The sequence below is a fragment of the Euwallacea similis genome, chromosome 5, assembly GCF_039881205.1.
Source record: "Euwallacea similis isolate ESF13 chromosome 5, ESF131.1, whole genome shotgun sequence".
In the NCBI taxonomy this organism is placed as follows: Eukaryota; Metazoa; Arthropoda; class Insecta; order Coleoptera; family Curculionidae; genus Euwallacea; species Euwallacea similis.
The window spans coordinates 4,178,543-4,198,961 of NC_089613.1; the positions used below are offsets into that span (position 1 = coordinate 4,178,543).

The 20,419-nt window shown below is 37.5% G+C and overlaps 2 protein-coding genes and 1 long non-coding RNA gene across 9 annotated transcripts; 2 read left to right on the forward strand and 1 right to left on the reverse strand.

Annotated features, from left to right (window-relative positions):
- Positions 1–1,277: 1,277 nt before the first annotated feature.
- Positions 1,278–1,765, reverse strand: LOC136409214 (uncharacterized). The gene is made up of 3 exons (XR_010752168.1): positions 1,619–1,765; positions 1,386–1,567; positions 1,278–1,335 (listed from the first exon to the last, which is right to left on the reverse strand). It is a non-coding gene; the product is annotated as an uncharacterized lncRNA (long non-coding RNA).
- A 706-nt stretch (positions 1,766–2,471) lies between these two features.
- On the forward strand, positions 2,472–8,984 carry LOC136409236 (serine-enriched protein-like). Of its 5 annotated transcripts, none has more exons than XM_066390611.1 (9): positions 2,472–2,672; positions 3,485–3,715; positions 3,768–3,878; positions 4,057–4,092; positions 4,704–4,821; positions 4,870–5,027; positions 5,079–5,226; positions 5,281–5,447; positions 5,552–8,984. In XM_066390611.1, exons 2-9 carry the CDS (start codon positions 3,485–3,487, stop codon positions 5,594–5,596), a joined length of 1,014 nt encoding a protein of 337 aa, XP_066246708.1. In that variant the 5' UTR covers positions 2,472–2,672; the 3' UTR covers positions 5,597–8,984. The 5 variants fall into 5 exon arrangements, with proteins under 5 accessions (XP_066246708.1, XP_066246710.1, XP_066246709.1 ...); XM_066390613.1 differs by having other exon boundaries at positions 5,281–5,483; positions 5,552–5,667; XM_066390612.1 differs by having other exon boundaries at positions 2,473–2,672; positions 5,281–5,483; positions 5,548–5,677.
- Positions 8,985–14,145: 5,161 nt separating this feature from the next.
- Positions 14,146–20,381, forward strand: LOC136409237 (serine-enriched protein-like). 3 transcript variants are annotated; one of them, XM_066390614.1, is made up of 9 exons: positions 14,146–14,302; positions 14,925–15,155; positions 15,208–15,318; positions 15,497–15,532; positions 16,174–16,291; positions 16,340–16,497; positions 16,549–16,696; positions 16,751–16,917; positions 17,018–20,381. In XM_066390614.1, the coding sequence occupies exons 2-9, from the start codon at positions 14,925–14,927 to the stop codon at positions 17,195–17,197; spliced, it is 1,149 nt and encodes a 382-aa protein (XP_066246711.1). In that variant the 5' UTR covers positions 14,146–14,302; the 3' UTR covers positions 17,198–20,381. The 3 variants fall into 3 exon arrangements, with proteins under 3 accessions (XP_066246711.1, XP_066246713.1, XP_066246714.1); XM_066390617.1 differs by having other exon boundaries at positions 14,147–14,302; positions 16,751–16,953; positions 17,018–17,144; XM_066390616.1 differs by lacking the exon at positions 15,497–15,532.
- Positions 20,382–20,419: the final 38 nt, after the last annotated feature.

The window sequence follows — 20,419 nt, forward strand, 5'->3', positions numbered from 1 at the left end:
CTGATTTGATTCTCCTAGGACTTGCAACAGACTGTGGAGTAGTTATCGGAATTCCTCTGGAAATTGCTGGAGAAGCCCTGCGCATCTCCTCCGCTTCACGGAAAATATCCTGTTGTTCTTCCTCCTCTGAAAATATTTTTCTCATAACATAATTCTTATAGCCAACAACAAACCTTCAATCTGGTCCTGCAACCACTCGATCAATTCCTCATCTTCCTCAACTCCCTTATCATAAACAGTCCTATGAGCATCCAAATCAGCTTCAGTTTCCCGACAAAAAGCATCATTATCAATATTTTTGTATCCTTCAAACTTCAAATCTTTAATTTTAAACTCCCCATCATTGCTTTTCCCCAAAATCTCATCTTCAATTTGTTGGAGCTCTTCATCAATATTATCTTCTTGGGACATCAAATCTTGCCAAGTTAAACCAGCCTCTTTTAAAACTTTCTTCATCGAGTCACCGAATTCCTCGGAAGGATTTGCAGGTCTAAGTCCAAAGTCTTTACTACCTTTAACTTTCTTCTTCGTACTTTTGACCTTAATTTTGAGGCCTTTCGGACTCCTAGGATCTTGGAGTCTGCTGCGATCTCCCAGCTTAGCAAACCTACTTGGAGGCTGAATTTTGGCTTTATCCATCATTCCATGTTTAAACTCACTGAAAGCATAGGTCATTTCTTTCGCTTTTGAGCCTAAAGACTTATGTTCAGCTCCGCGACTTGCGGATCTTTCTTTTCTTTCCTCTTCAGCCGCTTCATCTTCGATTATTTGAGAAACTGCTGCTTCTAAAGCTTCATCTACTCCTGAAGTTTCTTTAATTCTGCCGATATCAGTCCGTCCGCGTATATCTACCAAGTTAGTTCCCCAAGTGGGAGTGAGGCGTTCTACGGTGGCCCGCTTTACTTGTCCAATTGGACGTGTAGGAGGGGAGGATCCTAGTTTTCTGGATCGGCGTTTTTTCTTTTCCTGGGAGGGTAGTTCCATAAATGCCGGAACATCTGCTCCCTTCTCCACTGCAGGGGCTGAAGCAGAACCTGTGGGGGCCACTGGAGCTGTGGTAATAGTAATACTACTGTCAATTACACTCTTGGTTCCTTTGGGGAAAATTGCAAGTTCAGAATGTTGCCATTTATTAATTGGTTGTTTGGAGATTGCATAGAAAGCATGCACTCCAAAATTGGGGATATTTTGGACCGCCACATATTCTTTTAAGTCTGAGGAGCAATCTGTGGTGAAAGGGGGGAAAGCAGCTATGTCTTCTCTCGTTTCCTGGCTGATCATTTTGTAGCGATCTTGTCGCTCTTGCTTCAGGAGGTTTCTCGCAAACTTGTTAAGCTAAATGGGGCATATACTGAGTTTACATTGAGGCGTCAAAAAATAGTTACATCAATATTCGAAGCGAGGTCCTCTAGGACTTCGTACAAAAGAGGGTCGTCTGCGAAGATGCCTGAAAGTCTTCTGCGCTGCAGGCAAAAGAGTAGTAGCTTCAGGTACGTTGTGCGCAGACTCTCATCCCCAACGTTTTCGTCTGAGAGTTTTCTTATCCATGCTGCTGCTAATATTCGATCTAAAGATATTCTTAATAAGAATAAATTAAGAATAATGGTACTCGGGTTACCTCGGGATTCTGGAAGATTAAGCACCATAGGCCTGGCTAATTTGGAGTAGAAAACAAACTCATTTTTTACTATATCTTCCATTTTAAACTGATAATTTTGCCCCACAATTTATAATTTAGTGCCTAAAGTAACGAGAGTTTAACCCCCATATTTGACTAAGACCTGACTTGCTGGATAATTTTGACAAATTACATGACAAAAACAAAGGGACGGAAGTTATTGACTGGCATTGTTTAAGTTAGGTACTTTAGGTAGTTTTTCGTTCAACTATTTGCCAGGTTAGCGATGAAATTTAGGGTTTAAATCTTATGAAAAATATAGAATTTACATTTCATCAAGAAAAATGATAAAATCACCCACTTCTCGTGGTGCTGCTGCTCAAAAGTCAAAACCCAAAATGTTTTTTAATAGAACGTCCTGCATATTTTTGCACTTTTAGAAACTGTAATTAAGGGGATTACACTTCAGCATACATATCCCTAAATTTATGACTTATTGTTTACGAGCTATAAAACTCCAAAGAAAGTTTTCCAGTGAAGGATTTAGTTAGAAAGCCATTTAATTATCTATGCTTTTCTAACACCAACAATTCGAATTTTTCTAATTTGTACATGTATTTTCACACGAGCAGATTTTTATAAACAGCAATTGAAGGCATTTTGCGGATTTTGTTTTATCCTTTGACAAGATCTTATTTTTAAGGAATTTTTTAACCACATCTAGATATTTCGATGCTCTGTATATTTATCTATACGTAACACCAAACATAAGCATTTCCCCATGCTCGCTATGGCAACCGTGCCCTTGGAGGATTTACAGAGAGATCGTTAGGTTGGCGCAGTCACAAAATTGTCCCTAGATCACCCGCCTGGAAAAGCTCAACAGTTTTCCCTGGGAAGTTTGACCGATTTCCATGATGCTGCCGGAAAAGCTGGTATTAGTTTAAAAAATTTGTGAGAGTCCAATACTAGTTTTGTGAAACGGTCATTTCCGTTAAGTTTTCGTTATTTTGGTTTCTTTGATTAGTGGTGTGATAATATCAAAAATCAACAGGTAATTTGAGTGCCCTTTTCGTCTCCTCACAGAACGACCCCGAATAGCCCACGTCCACTTTCAGATCGTGGATTTTGCAAAGAATTTTTGGATATGTTAAATTTAATTAGAATCAGTGGCGCAGCGTACTTTGCAGAGAAGCCAGTCATTTCCAAAATACAAAGAAGTTCTATAATTGTTGGTGGATTTTTTGTGGCACTTTAAACCTCATCGGCGAACACCTAAACAGATTTTTCGAATTTTAATTCTCATTCACTGATAAATTGATAGCAGTTAAAAAAATCTACCACCAGACCCGAGAAAATATTCTAATTATTTTTTATCAATTTAATAGTGTAAGTGTCGCTAATGATATGTGTAATTTTTCACTGTCAGATAATTAACAGTGGCATACCAACTTCCCTCTATCATTCTTACCTTCCATGTCGAGATCGTGAGAATAACAAAATTTAAATTAAAAAATTGTAACTATCTTTTATAAGATTCTCTTTTACACATTCCCAAAATAGACAAAATATTTCAATAAATTTTATTACCACACTGGTTTAAGTATAGTAATATTAGTAATCTTTGAAAGTTGCAGCCAAATTAATTAATTAACTGTGTGTTATGTATTATGTAATTATGTATATACATATGAGTAAATAAAAAACATTTAGGCTTTCTATTTTCGCTAGGATTAGATTGGAATCAGTACCTTTTAATGACTTCAATGTCCTTTTAATGATAATCGACTTTTAGATTTACGTCTTTTTAATCGAAACATTTTCAGATGTTCCTCCTCAAAAATCTAGATCGAATTATTGTTTTAGATGCCGGAAAGCGTGTTGCTACCTGCAAGCTACATCAGTATGGCCGAGGCCGAGCCTGACCTCAGCACTTTTGAAAACAAGTCAGGACTGGCTGAGGACATGAAGTTCCTCGCTTCCATGCCAGAACTCTGCGATGTCACTTTTTTAGTGGGCGAGACACGGGAGCCCGTCTGCGCAGTCAAAGCAGTCTTAGCTGCGCGATCAAGAGTTTTTCATAAAATGCTCTATCAGGTAGCTCCCCTCCTTTAATGTCCTACGCTCAATTTAAGAAGCTTTTTTAAAGGCGCCGAGTCCTCAACGCAAGAAAGAGCCTCCTCCAAAAGAAAACAAGCTACGGTTGTTTCTCAAGAGGTCCTCTGAACCTTTGCTGAATCTGCAGAATGCCTCCCAGCAGGTAGGTTGGAAACATATATTGAGACTAAGGATGATTAGCAAACGCACAATTTTCATGCGTACATTTGCTAATCATCCATTGTATAGACGAAGAACTAGAGACTAAACATAGCTGCATTATAGATCTAGCTTAGGGCCTAAAAATAGTGAATAATCCTTGTTATATATTATATATCTAGAGAGGCTACACCCAGCAGCTGGCCCCCATCCAAGAGGTAAAACATCCACTCCCCACCAACGAGAAATAACCATGTTTGCTTTTACCATGTTTATATGCCTTGCTCTTTTAACAGTAAGACATAAATATAGATACAGTTATAGAGGGAGTTTTATGATAGTGAATCTGATCATATCAAGTTAAATGCTTCGCATGGTAGCAAACTTGAAAATTTAAGTATTTTTATAGAAATTACATCACTATTAGCAACCGTGGAATATCACCAATGCACTATATTATGGGATTCTTCTTTCAAGACATAATATTTGCATGAAAAACTCATTAGAGTTAGAAGAGCTGAGTAGTGAAATTTTTCTTTTAAGATCTTCAAAACTTCTTTACTAACTCACCTGTTATACTCACATTAAAATATGGCAATGTAAATATTATAGAGATCTACAAATTATTGTAGATTGATGACAATCTGCATGCTAGGTCACCTAGGTCCACTCTTTCCTAATTTTATACAGTACCTAATATCTAACAGACAATTTATTTATGATAAATACATAGAAGTGATTTCTTGCTATTGCATGATGATGAGTCTCAATTAAGGCACCTACTACTCCCAAACTCTGAAAATCGTTCTAAAGTTCTATTTCTTCTCAGCCTCAGTCTCAGCAGCACCAGACCCTGATAATAGAAGAATTCGAGCCAGATGTCTTCAGGCAGCTCATAGAGTACATCCACACTGGATGCGTGACCCTGCAACCTAGAACCCTACTCGGTAGGTACTTTTCAGACTTGGAGAAATTTTGTTGATCAATTCTCTTAGGTGTGATGAATGCTGCTGATTACTATGGCTTGGACGAGCTTCGCAAGGCTTGTGCAGGGTTCGTTCAGTGTTGTATCAACGTTGATACTGTCTGCGCATTGCTAGCTTCTGCTGAGAGATACATCCAGTATAAGTGTACCAAGTCGCTTGTGCAGAAGGTAAATTTTGTGATTTGAGATTTATTGATGTTGACTTGAAATGAATTGCAGGTGCTTGAATTCGTAGACGAACATGGTAATGAAGTGCTTAATTTGGGGTCATTTACTCTTTTACCGCAACACGTGGTGCGGTTGATATTAGTTAGAGACGAACTGCAAGCTGACGAGTTCACCAAATTTCAAGCAGCTTTGATGTGGGGTAAGACACTACTTGATTTGTGTACCAAGACGTTGATAATTCATGACGTGAAAGGTAAGAAATACTGCGACAACAACCCCACTACAAGCCTTAAAGATGTCATAGGCAACTTCCTGGAATATATCCAATTCCACAAGATCCCGGCGAATGCGGTGATGCAAGAGATCTACCCACTGGGTCTAGTGCCGAACAACATCCTCATGAACGCTCTGGCTTATCAGGTGCAGTGTCTTGCATTACCCCCTTTTGCAGCTTAGGTATCTGCAGACTTCAGGAGCGTTTAGTTGTGCCTATCCGATCCTCCATCACTACTGTTTGCAGGCAGACCCGCAGTGCGTTGACCCCAGTAAACTCTCCCCCAATCGAATAAGACGCCAGGACCAGGGGCGATCAATGAGTGTCCAGAGCAGCTTGGATCCCTACGGCTCCGTTACTACTCTGGGCTCCTCCGAGTCGTTCGAACTGGCTTCTTCCGACGGCAAGCATAATAACTCCAATTAACATAAGGCCACTGGTGAATACCGTCCTTCAGCCCCACCTCCCGGGTCGTCCTACCCTACCTATTGTGTTTCACCCTCTAGTGGTACTAGCAATACTGCCTCAGTTAGTTCAAGTCCTCATCATCCCAAGATACATTCGCCACCTACAGTGATGGTGTCGGCAGCCTCTCCCTGTGCCCATAGCAGCGCGCAGCCCTCACCGCCCTCCTCACCTGCTCATACGTTCACCTTCACCATTATCATGAAGAAGATTACGTACAAGGAGGAATTTATTGAATTGTAGGGACGGCGAACGGGGTCGATGGATCGTATGATGGGGTCAACAGAAGTTCTGATTTAAATATTTGCAGTTATGGTAGTTGGAACGCGGGGGAATTCGTGGGAGCGTGATGAGGCATTGTCAAAACCTAATTGTAATTGAGTACTAATACTTCAAAGTCTATATGTAAAATTTTGTATTCACGATATTTACGATACAAACAGTTGGAAGGAAATATTTATTCTGAGCAAAATTGGTCGTTGTTGAAAGTACTCATTTTTCATCACAATTCCAGCAGGAGCACCCGTCTGGTCTGCACATAGAAAAGGGGAAGTTTTGTGGAAATACATACACCACCCTAATACTCTTATTAAGGGTAAAATAATTCTAAAAGATTTCTGTGCAGTGGAAAAGTATTTCATTTGGTCAACTCCTCTCAAACTCAACGAATCTCCCTCCGACCACTTCAAAGCAATTTTTCTTTTTTACCTTAATTATCACAACTGAACTTTCAAGTTCATTTAAAAAATAGTGTAGTAATAAAACTTTCAGCTCAATTTAAGAATTAATTTTAAGAATTTTGACAACAATAATCTCTGCTAAAATAAAAGAATTTCTGTATACGACACAACATTCGATTCATCGACACCAATCAAATAATGCATAATTGAACATCTCAAATAGTGCACAATACAAAGTAGGGTAGTCCTATTTGATATAAGCAGAAAGAGGCATCTCTCTCCGAATTTTTGGACAAAACTAAGGTAAAAATGCTTCGATTGATCTGTCCTATTGGGCTGCGTGCTGCTTTACTGGACCATGAACCTATTTATTGTTAAAAAAAATCTATCATTGTTGAGTATAATATGTATATGTCACATTGACCTCCATATCGCAGATCTTAACATATCTTTACATATTGAAATATAGAGAAGTAAGCCTTTTGGCACTTGTGCAACAACAAAAGTCAATATCATACTTCGATCCATTTTATTGGAGGTTTTTGTACTTAATAAGATAATGGGCCATTTTAATACTCTTTTACTTCCACAGCGATTATGACCATATCAGCCCTTATTTCCATGCTGCTCTTCTAGTGTTTTCCTATAATGTCTTAACCCACCCAAAACCTTCGTACCCTTTTTTGATCCTTTTGAAGGATTCACCAGTGGCTATATTATAATTATTGTATTAATGTCCATTTATAAATGTAGTCGAGTATATTATGCAAGTTCATAAGCTGAAGTACTTAACAAGGCCTATTTGGCACTTGGTATGTTATTACTTTACTTGGCATATTACCTATGTATTGGTTATTTGGATTAAGATAATATATAAAAATGTTGTTTCCCTGAACTTGCAGTTTAAACCCAAAGCTTTCGCTGCTGAACCATTAAACGAGTACATGGCCTGCGACTATAAGTTTTTTTGGATATCTCAATACTTTTTCTGTTCATTTTTTAGTAAAAATTCTTTAACAATAGAAATCGTCATCCGCACTCTGATTATGAATTTCATTCGGAATACTAATGGCGGTTATGCGTCATGTAAAATATCATAAAGTTATTAATTATTTTTAATTGTTACACATATTTACATTAATTATAACAGATGTTTGCATTTTAACGTGTAATTCTTCAAAACGCCGATCCACACATATGGTTTTTTTGCATATGTTGGATAGTGAAAGGAAGGTTCCGTCCTTTTCTTTTGAACTATAAAACCAAGTGGGTACATAGTCCGGAAATACCTCTCCATTAATTGCTGCGGAATTTGTCCTTTCCACAGAGATGTGTGTGGCTTGGAGGGTAAAAATTGTCATCAGCAGCGAAAGAAAGTATTAATGTATTAATTTAATTGCATAATGGAATTAGCATTGTTAGCAACTCTTGTAATTTAATTAGTTTTATAATTAATTTTTATACGAACTGTAACTTTGTTGATGTTGTTTCGTGAATTGTTTAATTTACTCAGCAGCAGAAAAATTGTCGATGCCAAATGAAATTTCTAAGCACCTGGAAGATTTTTCTATTTTTCTAGGTATAAGAAAAGCAACTAAAGTTCTAATGAAATTACCACTAACTCCGGCAAGTTGATTAATGCCTTACTCTCTATGAATTACATTTACGAAATATGTTCTTCTATGTTTGAAATTAGACAATTGGACTCTTTTATGCCGAGTGTCCAGGAAAACCCTGGACATAGATTAACATGAACATGAAATTGATTTTTAATTTTTTGCGCCAACATAGGTTACACAATTCAAAAACTTTTACATCGAGGTAATAGTACTCGAGATCAGAAATTATTCCGCAATTTTTTCAATCTTCTAATTAGAGCTGTCTTGGCTCAAAATGGTTTTAATTTTAGTTCTGTCTAGCGAGCGAGATAAAAGATATAGGTTATGTCTTTGTGTTATCACCGTAGGTTAATAAGAAAATTGTTTATTTACCGTGGGGACACCAAAGCAGATTGCATGATAATTATCCTCAGCTTTTTTCATTGATTTTTCACTAAATTAACTCGTAAAAAGTTAAACTTTGCTTAAAAATTAGCAAACAGAGAAAATTCAATTCGCATAGGGTTTTGACGTTTGTGTTGTTTGCGACTTTCTGTTTGTTTAATTCTGACCTTGACTCTGACCAATCGCGGCCTTGAACGGTTACGCGGGACATTCAAATTTTTGAAATTTAGAGGTGTTTTGAGCAAAAGTGATTCTAATTAGAAAATTGAAAAAGTTGCAGAACGATGACCGGTCTCGAGTACTGTTACCTCCATGTAATGTTTTTTAATTGAATAAAGCGTTCAGGCGCAAGAATTAAAAACCAATCTCTCATATTAATCTCCAATGTCCAGGGTTTGTCTGAACGACCAGTATATTGTGACTTACACTATAGAAAGAAAGTAAGTTTAATTAAGGAACTCTTGTGTAAACCTAAGTGGCTGCTTAAAACTACTTGAAATCAGTGTGGGCTAAGATGTTATCAAATATATCTCTATTTATATATGAAGATTTTAGTTTTAATCGCCATTATTCCCATATTTATCCTTATACAATAAATTATCGGTAAAACCATCAAAGAATATAAACCAATAAACAGACCCACCAAAATCAATCCTCGCTAGTTAGTTAACAACCTGCCAAACATCAATTATTTAATTCGTTAAGTTATCTTAAAAGTTAACATCTCGATATTTGGTGAAGAACAAGTAAGGTATTTTAAAGTAAAAATAGAGGAAGAAGTATGGTGAAGAAAAGAAGAACTTGACCATTTAGAGAACCTCATTGAACGTGTTCTGCAAGACACACTTTAATAAATGAGCTAGATGAAGCAAAGGAACAACACTTAAACAATTTAAACTCTTACTTAATTCATTTGGACATCACTACTAGTATGTCAATTCACCTTCTTCACGTCTACGTAACCTAATTGCTTATCATAAACCAGATTGATTGTTAACAAGCTTCATGACTTGCTGAACCAAACTCAAGCAAAACCAACCAAACTAAGCAAAAGAAAGAAATACCAGTTCAAAATTAGCATTTTGTGCAAAACTTCCAATCCTCTCAGAAATTTCTAAGATAGTAAAAATTCAAATATCTAATAAATATATTCAAGTATCCCGGAAAAGACAGAAATAGTTCAAATCACTAACACTGGAGGTAACTTGGTGCAAAACCACTTTAATACTGCTGTACCTGGTGATGGTTGTGGGCACTATTCCACTGGTTGTATAAACAAATAGGATGCCCCAGTTGGTGGTTGGGGCGACCCGATTAGCGGAGCCTCCTCAATTTCTGTAGGTTTGCTTTATGCTGTATGGTAAATAGATTATAGCAATTAATTAATCTTAGAAGTGTTTAAAATTGTCTACTCGAATACAAGAAGGTTGTCAATGACGGTTTTGGTGGTTTGAAGGGGTGGACAACCCGGATGTGGAGTTCTATAAAATTGAGTGTCCAACTAAATTGACCAATATCAGTGGATGCATTTGAGGTAATTAAAAAAAAACGAACAAAAATAGAACATAGTAAATTTTACTTCAATGCCAAGTTTTCTTATAAGAAAGGGTCTTCTTAATACTCCTCCTGCCTGTATTCTTCTGCGAAGAAACAGCGGCATGTTCCATAATTCTGGAAGGAGACTGAGAACCACTGCTTGAAGCTGAAACTGGCGTACTCCTAGTAACTGGACATCTTCTTTCCTCCTGAAACGTTCTCATTATAGATTTGATTAAATGTAGTTTATAGTACAATCTTATTTGCCTCTTTAGGATCTTGTTGATTACGATCTCTAAGCCTCTCTCGAGCCCTTGTGCGCTCTTCAATTGCGGTAATTTGCCTCGGTATTGCTTGAGTTGCCGATTCAGGTCTTGCACGACGTCTTATGATGAATTCATCCAAAGTTTGATCATCAGGTCTACGTTGTTTTTGTCTGTGTGTTAAAATTTAGTTTATTTTTTTCATCTATTGGACGATGCTTTATTGTTGAGCGTACGTTTTTGGAGGGGTGCAAGGTCTGCATGGACTGCATGGACTGCCAGAATCCTTCAATATTTCATCATCTGTAAAAGTGTTGAAGCGACATTATTCTGTATAAGAATATTGAAAACTTAACATGCCAGCAGTTTGATCATTTCCCATGTGCAACATCATCTCATCCACTAGTCTTTGTGTCAACTTACATCCTTCTCTGATCTGTGGACTCATCGATTCTGGTAATTCGTACATTGCTGGAGATTGATGTATGTGTGTACCACCTAAAAGTTTAGCTATCTTAGTTAAGCCAATCTTGGTTAGTTAAGCACTTAAAAATTTAAACCAGATACCTAACATGGCTCCTTGCCCTCCCTGCATAGCTTGGGCTAAGTATTCTTCATCTTCGTCAGTTTCATAAGGGCCCCAAGATCCACGCTTACGATTCCATTTTTTCTTCTTGAAAGACTCCTCCTATAACAATAGGTCAAAATAATACTTTTTTGACATCATCATAATCCAAACCTTATTGCAAACTACGTATGGTTCAGGAGGAGACACACTCTCTGGAACAACCTGGGATTCATCCATAAATAATCTCCTGGGTTGTAGAGCTGCACGAATCCTTCTACGACTTTTACGGTCGTATTTCTTCGGAGTTCCCTCCTGTGAAATTATCACTTACGTAGTGTCAGAATACAAAAATAAAACGTCTACTTACATAAAGAGGGAACTGTGGCTGCTCAATATGCTCCAGAGCCGTAGCCTCCCTCCTTCCTCGAAAAGGGTTGAAAAATTCTTGTTCTTGGTTTTGAGAAGGAAGGTTTGCGACCGATTGCAAATCAGGGGAGGGTAGAAGTGTTGGGTGATGGTGGTACTTCCTAGGAGTTCCTTCCTGTGAAATGATCACTCAGGTAGTTCAATAATACAAAGATAAAACTGTTACTTACTTGAAGAGGGAATTGTGGTTGCTTAATTTGTTTCGGAACCGTAGCCTCTCTCCTTCCCCGGAAAGGGTTGAAAAATTCTTCTTCTTGGGTTTGAGAGGGCGGATTTGCAACTGGTTGTAAACAAGGGGAGGGTAGAAGTGTTGAGTGTTGACACTTCCTACGAGTTCCCTCCTGTGAAAGTGTCACTCTGGTAATTTCATAATACAAAAATAAAACTACTACTTACTTGAAGAGAAACCTGGGGCTGCTTAATATGTTGCGAAACCGTAGCCTCCCTCCTTCCTCGAAAAGGGTTGAAAAATTCTTGTTCTTGGTTTTGAGAGGGTGGGTTTACGACTGGTTGCAAACAAGGGGAGGATATGAGTGTTGAGTGGTGGTGGGACTTTCTATGAGTTTCTTCCTGTGAAATTATCACTCAGGCAGTTTCATAATTCAAACATTAACTGCTACTTACCTGAAGAGGGAATTGTGGCTGCTTAATTTGTTTCGGAACCGTAGCCTCTATCCTTCCCCGAAAAGGATTGAAAAATTCTTGTTCTTGATTTTGAGGAGGTGGATTTGCAATGGATTGCAAACGAGAGGAGGGTAGAAATGTTGAGTGATGGTGATACTTTCTATGAGTTTCTTCCTGTGAAACTATCACTCAGGCAGTTTCATAATTCATATTAACTGCTACTTACCTGACGAAGGAACTGTGGCTGATTAGTATGTTCCACAACTTTAGCCTCCCTTCTTCCTCGAAAAGGGTTAAAAAATTCTTGTTCTTGGTTTTGAGAGGGTGGGTTTGCGCCTGGTTGCAAATGAGGGGACGGTAAGAATGTTGAGTGGGGGTGGGACTTTTTGCGAACTTCTTCCTGTGATATTATCACTCAGGCAGTTTTATAATATAAAAATAAAACTGTCACTTACCTGAAGAGGGAATTGGGGCTGTTTAATACGTTCGGAAATCGTAGGCTCCCTCCTTCCTCGAAAAGGGTTGAAAAATTCTTGTTCTTGACTTTGAGAGGGCGGGTTTGCAACAGGTTGCAAACGAGAGGAGGGTGGGAGCGTTGAACCGTGGCTTGGACATGTTCTTCGACTGCAATTTAATTTCAGATTCTGCGAATTTTCGTATAATTAAGAATACCTTCCGGAAGGTAGGGCATGTGTCACTAAAAATAAACGCAGAAGAAAAAGTTTGATTGTTTTACGAGGTATACTGGAGAATACCTTCCAGTGGAGGACGAAGAGAAGGTTCTTCAGGTCTTGAAACTGTGCGCTGAGGAATATCTGGATATACCAATTCTGAGGGCTATTTTGAGTGTTCCTTAATTAAAACTTTATACAAAGTTGAAGATATTCATACCGCTTCATCAAATAAATCATAATCCATTTCTCCTTAAAAAAAAACAAAAAACAAAAATCAAACAAGCCTCTAGTATAATAATCAAGAAATTACCGGCTTCCTGAAAAACATAAAAACTACAATCAGCTTCCTCCATGATTTCGGCTGTTTGAGATGATTCTTGGCGCCTCAGAGCTAGTTCTTCTCTTCTTGCCCTCTTCTCAACCATCCCCGTTTCGTCCATGTCCGGAAGCAGTTTTTCTAATACTTCATAGGAGAGAGGATCGTTTGCGAAGATACCTGAAAGTCTTCTGCGCTGCAGACAAGAAAGGAGCAGCTTCAGGTATGTTGTGCGCAGACTCTCATCCCCGATATTTTCATCTAGTAATTTTCTTATCCATGCTATTGCCAATATTCGATCTAGAAATATCATTAATGAGAATAAATTTTAAAATGGGGGATAATGGCGTTTACCGCTGGATTCTGAAAGATTCACCACCAAGCGCCTGGCCAATCTGGAGTAGAAGAGAAACTCAGTTTTTCCTATGTCATCCATATTAAACTGATAATTTTGCCTGATAATTTATAATTTATTGCTTAAAACAACGAGAATTTGGCCCCCATATTCGACTGAAGCCTAACGACGAAAGTCTGACTTTTTGGAAAATTTTGACAAATAGTCATTGTTTAGGCTGACGTGGATATGATAAATAATTCAGGTATTTTTATTCATCTACGTTGTAAATACTGCTCTATCAACGTTGAGAAGTGGTCGTTTATGTTTCTCCAAAAAAAAATTTTTAAATCATCAATTTCAGTTATCTGATGATTATGCCTCCCAAAATTCTACATTTTTTTAACAAAATTTCCTATTTCTGCGCTAATTAAGGAGGATGCTTTTCAGACTAAATGTCTGTATACTTATGCCTTATTGCTTACAAGTTTCGAAATCCTAAAGAAAGTTTTTCAGTTCCTCACTTTTCTTTAAATTTTCAATTATTTAAAATTGTAACCAATTTCGTAGTTTAGTAATAATTTAGTTTAAAAGAGAATTTAGTAACTCGTAATATCCAATTAAATTTTTTTTCGTATTGCTGCAATCCAAAACTCGAAATATTTTTATTACATCCTACTGTATATTTTCAGAAACTAAAATTAAAGATATTTTATGGATTTCGTTTAGTGCTTTCAGAGGTAACCAATTTCTAAGGATCTTCTTGGCTATACCCAGACTGTGTTGATACCCTGTATATTTATCTATAAGTAAATAATATTAAACATAAGCATTTTCCCAATCATGCCATGACAACCGCGCCCCTGGAAAATTTATCCAGCGATCGTTAGGTTGGCGCATTCGCAGAACTGTTCGTTGATCATCCGTCTGGAAAAACTCAACAGTTTTCCCTAGGAAATTTAACCGATTTCCACGATGCTACCGGGAAACCTAGAACCAATTTAGGAGATCAGTGAAAGTCAAGTACCAATTTTGCGAAACCGTTATTTCCCTTAAGTTTCCTTTATTTTGGTTTCTTTGATTAGTGGTGTAATAATATTAAAAATCAACAGGTAATTTGATTGCCCTTTTCGCCCCCTCACAGACCGACCCAGAATAAGCCACGTCCACTTTCAGATCGCGGATTTTGCAAAGAATTCTTTGATATGTTAAATGCAATTAGAATCAGTGGCGTGACATGCTTCTGAAAGAAGTAATTTATTTCTACAATATCAGGTAGTCGAGAGGTTCTGTAATAATTTTGGTGGATTTTTATAGCATCTTATTGGTCAATATGTTTTCTGTATTATTAATACCCATTCGAAACTGAAAAACTGACAAATTTAAAGCAGTTAAAAATTTTCAACCCCAGATAAATATGTATAGAATACTTCGATAAAATTTGATCGCATTAATATCTCACTAGTTATCTCTCTATCCTTCCATTAAGTTCAGTAATGAATAATCATGTGCCAAACTTGAGTCCAGGATGTTATGTTTTGTATCTATATAGTGATGATAGCAAAATTACACTTTAGAAGATTCTCCCTAAGGAGAGAAAATATTTCATTGAAATTTGTTTAAAATACTGAGATATGAGGCACTAGTAATCTATGTGAATCATAACAAACAAAACAATTCGTTTATTGAGACTTAGTAAAAATTTGGCAAATTTTTATCTATTTGTTGTCCTAGATGCCGGAAAGCGTGTTGCTACCTGCAAGCTACATCAGTATGGCCGAGGCCGAGCCTGACCTCAGCACTTTTGAAAACAAGTCAGGACTGGCTGAGGACATGAAGTTCCTCGCTTCCATGCCAGAACTCTGCGATGTCACTTTTTTAGTGGGCGAGACACGGGAGCCCGTCTGCGCAGTCAAAGCAGTCTTAGCTGCGCGATCAAGAGTTTTTCATAAAATGCTCTATCAGGTAGCTCCCCTCCTTTAATGTCCTACGCTCAATTTAAGAAGCTTTTTTAAAGGCGCCGAGTCCTCAACGCAAGAAAGAGCCTCCTCCAAAAGAAAACAAGCTACGGTTGTTTCTCAAGAGGTCCTCTGAACCTTTGCTGAATCTGCAGAATGCCTCCCAGCAGGTAGGTTGGAAACATATATTGAGACTAAGGATGATTAGCAAACGCACAATTTTCATGCGTACATTTGCTAATCATCCATTGAATAGACGAAGAACTAGAGACTAAACATAGCTGCATTATAGATCTAGCTTAGGGCCTAAAAATAGTGAATAATCCTTGTTATATATTATATATCTAGAGAGGCTACACCCAGCAGCTGGCCCCCATACAAGAGGTAAAACATTCACTTCCGTCCAATGAGAAACAACCATGTTTGCTTTTATCATGTGTTTTTTCTTTAAATAATAAGACATAAATATAGATATAATTATAGGGGGATATTTATTATAGTTATTCATGATAGGAATTAATAGTACTATAGTGAATCTGATCACATTAAATTAAATGCTTCACATAGCAGCAAACTTGAAAGCTTAAGTATTTACAAGACTTTTAAAGAAATTAGGTCACTATTGGTAATCGTGGACTATCATTAATGCACTATATTATGAGATTATTCTTTCAAGGCATAATATTTGCATGAAAAACTTATTAGGATTAAAGGAGCTAAGTAACGAAAAATGTTCTTTAAAATTTTCCGAAATTTTTTACTACCTCACCTGCTACAGTCCCACTAAAAAATCACCATTTAAATCCTGTAGAAATCTGCAGATTATTGTATATTGTTGACAATCTGCATGGTAATTCACTTAAGTCCATTCTCTTCCAACATTATATAATCCGCAATATCTACCACATGTAATATCATAAATACATAGAAGAAATCTCTTTGCTATTGCATGATGTTAAGCCCCAGTAATGGCACCTATTACCCTAAAACTCTGAAAATTAGTCTAAAGTCCTATTCCTTCTCAGCCTCAATCCCAGCAGCACCAAACCCTGATAATAGAAGAATTCGAGCCAGATGTCTTCAGGCAGCTCATAGAGTACATCCACACTGGATGCGTGACCCTGCAACCCAGAACCCTACTCGGTGGGTGTCTTTCAAGCTTGAAGAAATTTTGTTGATCAATTCTCTTAGGTGTGATGAATGCTGCTGATTACTATGGCTTGGACGAGCTTCGCAAGGCTTGTGCAGGGTTCGTTCAGTGTTGTATCACCGTCGATACTGTATGCGCATTGTTAGCTTCAGCTGAAAGGTACATCCAGTATAAGTGCACCAAGTCGCTTGTGCAAAAGGTAAATTTTGTGATTTGAGATTTATTGATGTTGACTTGAAATGAATTGCAGGTGCTTGAATTCGTAGACGAACATGGTAATGAAGTGCTTAATTTGGGGTCATTTACTCTTTTACCGCAACACGTGGTGCGGTTGATATTAGTTAGAGACGAACTGCAAGCTGACGAGTTCACCAAATTTCAAGCAGCTTTGATGTGGGGTAAGACACTACTTGATTTGTGTACCAAGACGTTGATAATTCATGACGTGAAAGGTAAGAAATACTGCGACAACAACCCCACTACAAGCCTTAAAGATGTCATAGGCAACTTCCTGGAATACATCCAATTCAAGAAGATCCCCGCGAGTATGGTTATGCAAGAAATTTATCCTTTGGGTTTAGTACCGTCCAACATCCTCATGAACGCTCTGGCTTATCAGGTGCAGTGTCTTGCATTACCCCCTTTTGCAGCTTAGGTATTCGCAGGCCTTAGGAGCTTTTAGTTGTGCCTCTCCGATCCTCTATCACTACTCTTTGTAGGCAGACCCCCGGTGCTCTGACTCCAGTAAACTCTCCTCCAATCGAATAAAACGTCTGGACCAGGGACGATCAATGAGTATCCAGAGCAACGTGGATCCCTACGGCTCTATTACTACCCTGGGCTCCTCCGAGTCGTTCGAACTGGCTTCTTCCGACGGCAAGCATAATAACTCCAATTAACATAAAGCCACTGGTGAATACCGTCCTTCAGCCCCACCTCCCGAGTCGTCTTATCCTACCTATTGTGTTTCACCATTTAGTGGCACTAGTAATACTGCTTCAGTTAGTTCTAGTCCTCATCATTCCAAGATACATTCGCCACCTACAGTGATGGTGTCGGCAGCCTCTCCCTGTGCCCATAGTAGCGCGCAGCCCTCACCGCCCTCCTCGCTTGCTCATAAGTTCACCTTCACCATTATCATGAAGAAAATTACATACAAGGAGGAATTTATTGAGTTGTAACGACGGTGAATTGGGTCAATGGATCATATGATGGAATCAACAGAGGTTCTGATTTAAATTTTTGCAGTTATGGTAGTTGGAACACGGAGGAGTTCGTGAGAGAAGGATGAACCATTGTCGAAATCAGCTGGAATTGCGTATTAACCGAGTTTCAAGCAGGAAAAATTTATTCACTATATTTTCAAGAATTCATGAATTAACCTTCGATGACTACTGAGTTGCACGTAAATTGTCTGATTGAAAAACATTAATGAAAGCGGAAGAAAACATGAGGAAATAAAGAACCAAATGCACCAGATGCAAACAAATGCTTCTAAAATATGTACTTCAAAGAAAAAGACGTATTGCCATGAAAGACATTGTTTCTTAGGTCTGAGCAATTGAAGGAAGAGCCGAACTCGAGAGGTTGAATAGATATTGAGGTAATAGTTAATGACTGAAAAGGAGGTGTCCAAAGAAGATTTCTAAATAAATGAAAGTAGAATTGAAAATGTATGAATAATAAGAGTGTTTGCGTATGAAATAACTGAGTATATTAGATGAACTATTGAATATCAATACATTGAAAACAGAAGTAATTGAAATATTTAATCGGAGCAAAGTTGGTCATTATCAAAAGTGGCCATTTTCATTATAAGTCCAGCAGGTCAATTCTCTCTGACCTACACATAAAAAAGAATCCTGCAAAAATCACCTTGATGGGCTTATTAAGTGTTACAAGGGTCAAATGATTAATAGGTTGACATAATTTGCAAATTCTGTGCTTCGGTAAAATGTTTCACTTCTTCAATTCCTCGCAAACTCAGCGAATATCCCTCCTGCAACTACAAAACAATTTTTCTTTTTTATAAAAAACATTGCATTGTTATCAAACTTTCAGCTCAATTTGTGTTTTAATTTCAAATATTTCAACAATCATCAGCAATAATGTGTACTAAAGAAAGTGTTTTAAGGGAGTCTCTGTGTACGACATGCGATTCATCAACAACGACCAATTGATGCACAATTCAATTTAATATCTCAAATACTGCGCAATAAAAAGTAAGATAGTCTTAATTGATTTAGTCAAAAATTGGCATTTACCTCTGCGTTTTCACACAAAACTTAGGGAAATTGGGCTGTGTGCTGCTTTACTGGACCATGAATCTGTTAATTATTAAAAAAATCTGTCATTGTTGACTATAAAACGTTTGTGCCTGAGTGACCTCCTTATCGTGGATCTTAATATGTTTTTATATGTTTAAATATAGGTAATTAAGCCTTTTGGCTCCTGAGCAACAACATGAGTCGACAAGATACTTCGACCCATTTTAGTAGAGGTTTTTATATTTAATAAGATAATGGGCGATTTTAATGTTCATCTGAGTCCACAGCGATTAAGGCCATATGAGCAATTATTCCCTTGGTGCTCTTCTAGTGATTTCCTGTAATGTCTTAGTCCACCTAAAACCTTCCTGCCCTTTTTTGCCCTTTTGAAGGACTCGCCAGTGGCTATATCATAATTACTCTACTAATATCAATTTATTAACGTAATCGAGTATATTATATAAGTTCATAAACTGAAGTATTTAACAAGGTACTCGCTTGGTACTTGGTATTACTTTAGTTGGTAAATTACCTACATATGTATTGGTTATTTGCATTAAGGTCATAGATAGAAATTTTGTTTCCATGAAACAGGCAATTTAAACACTTTCGCTGCTGAATTAGGTAGAGAGTACCTCAACTGCGACTACAATTTTCTTTTTGTCCTTGTTTGGCAATTATGTTTACAGCTTCTCAAAGGCAAGATTTTCAAGGTCTATCACTTCATCTTTCGCGGTGTACTCATCATCCAAAATACCTACTCCATATTATTTCTCATTAAGCCCTCGTTATCCGATCCCTCCCTTTCTAATTCTGTTGTGTCTGTTTCTATATTAAAATTTTATCTTTCTTTTACTCTCCTGACCATTTTCTAGTCGGAGGGTCCACCTTCGTCACTTGCCCTCATAAATTTGAAAAACCACGTAAAACATCACTCAATACACTCGATACTCAAAGATTACGACGTACTAAAAAGTATCGACCACTATCATAGAATAACAATGATTCCAGAGGAAATTTCCATTTAATGTCAAGGAGGAATGAAGCAATTAATGACGCAAAAATGGCGTAGATTCGTCATGAATTCTACCAAAAAAATTTTTGAATAATAACGCATGGAGCGCAATTATCACGACGACGGTAGAAACTGTCATCAGCGCTGAAAAAGGTACCACCATGGCGGTAAAAACTGTCATTAGCAGCGAAGTTGTTGATGTATTAATTTAACTACATAACGAAATTAGCATTGTTACTGACTTTCGTGATTTGATAAGTTTTATGCCGGGTGTCCAGGCAATCCCTGGACATGGGAGATTAACATAGGAAATCGGTTTTTATTTTGTTGCGCCTGCGTTCCTTACCCAATTGAAAAACCGATTTCCCACGTTAATCTCCTATGTCCAAGGTTCGCCTGGACATTCGATATAATTTTATGCAAACTGTAACTTTGATGTTGTTTCGTCAATTATTGAATTTACTCAGCAGCAGAAAACTCATCGATGACAAATGAAATATCTGAGCGGCTGGTAAATTTTCGTGCTTTTCGTAGTGTAAAAAGGGCAGCTAAAGTTCTAAAGAAATAATCAATGAAACTGGCAAGTTGATAAATGTGATTAATGCCTTGCTTCCTGTAAAGTGCATTTAAGAAGTTTGATATGAAAATGTAAAGCATTTAAAGGGTAGATTTTGTTTTTCAATATTTGACATTTTTAGACTCTTTTATACATTGCAATTTACCCTATAAAGAGGAAATAAGATTAATTAGGGAACTCTTGTGCAAACCTAATTAGCTGCTTGACACTACAGTTAAATCAGTGTGGGCTGAAATGTTATCAAATATATATTTATTTATGT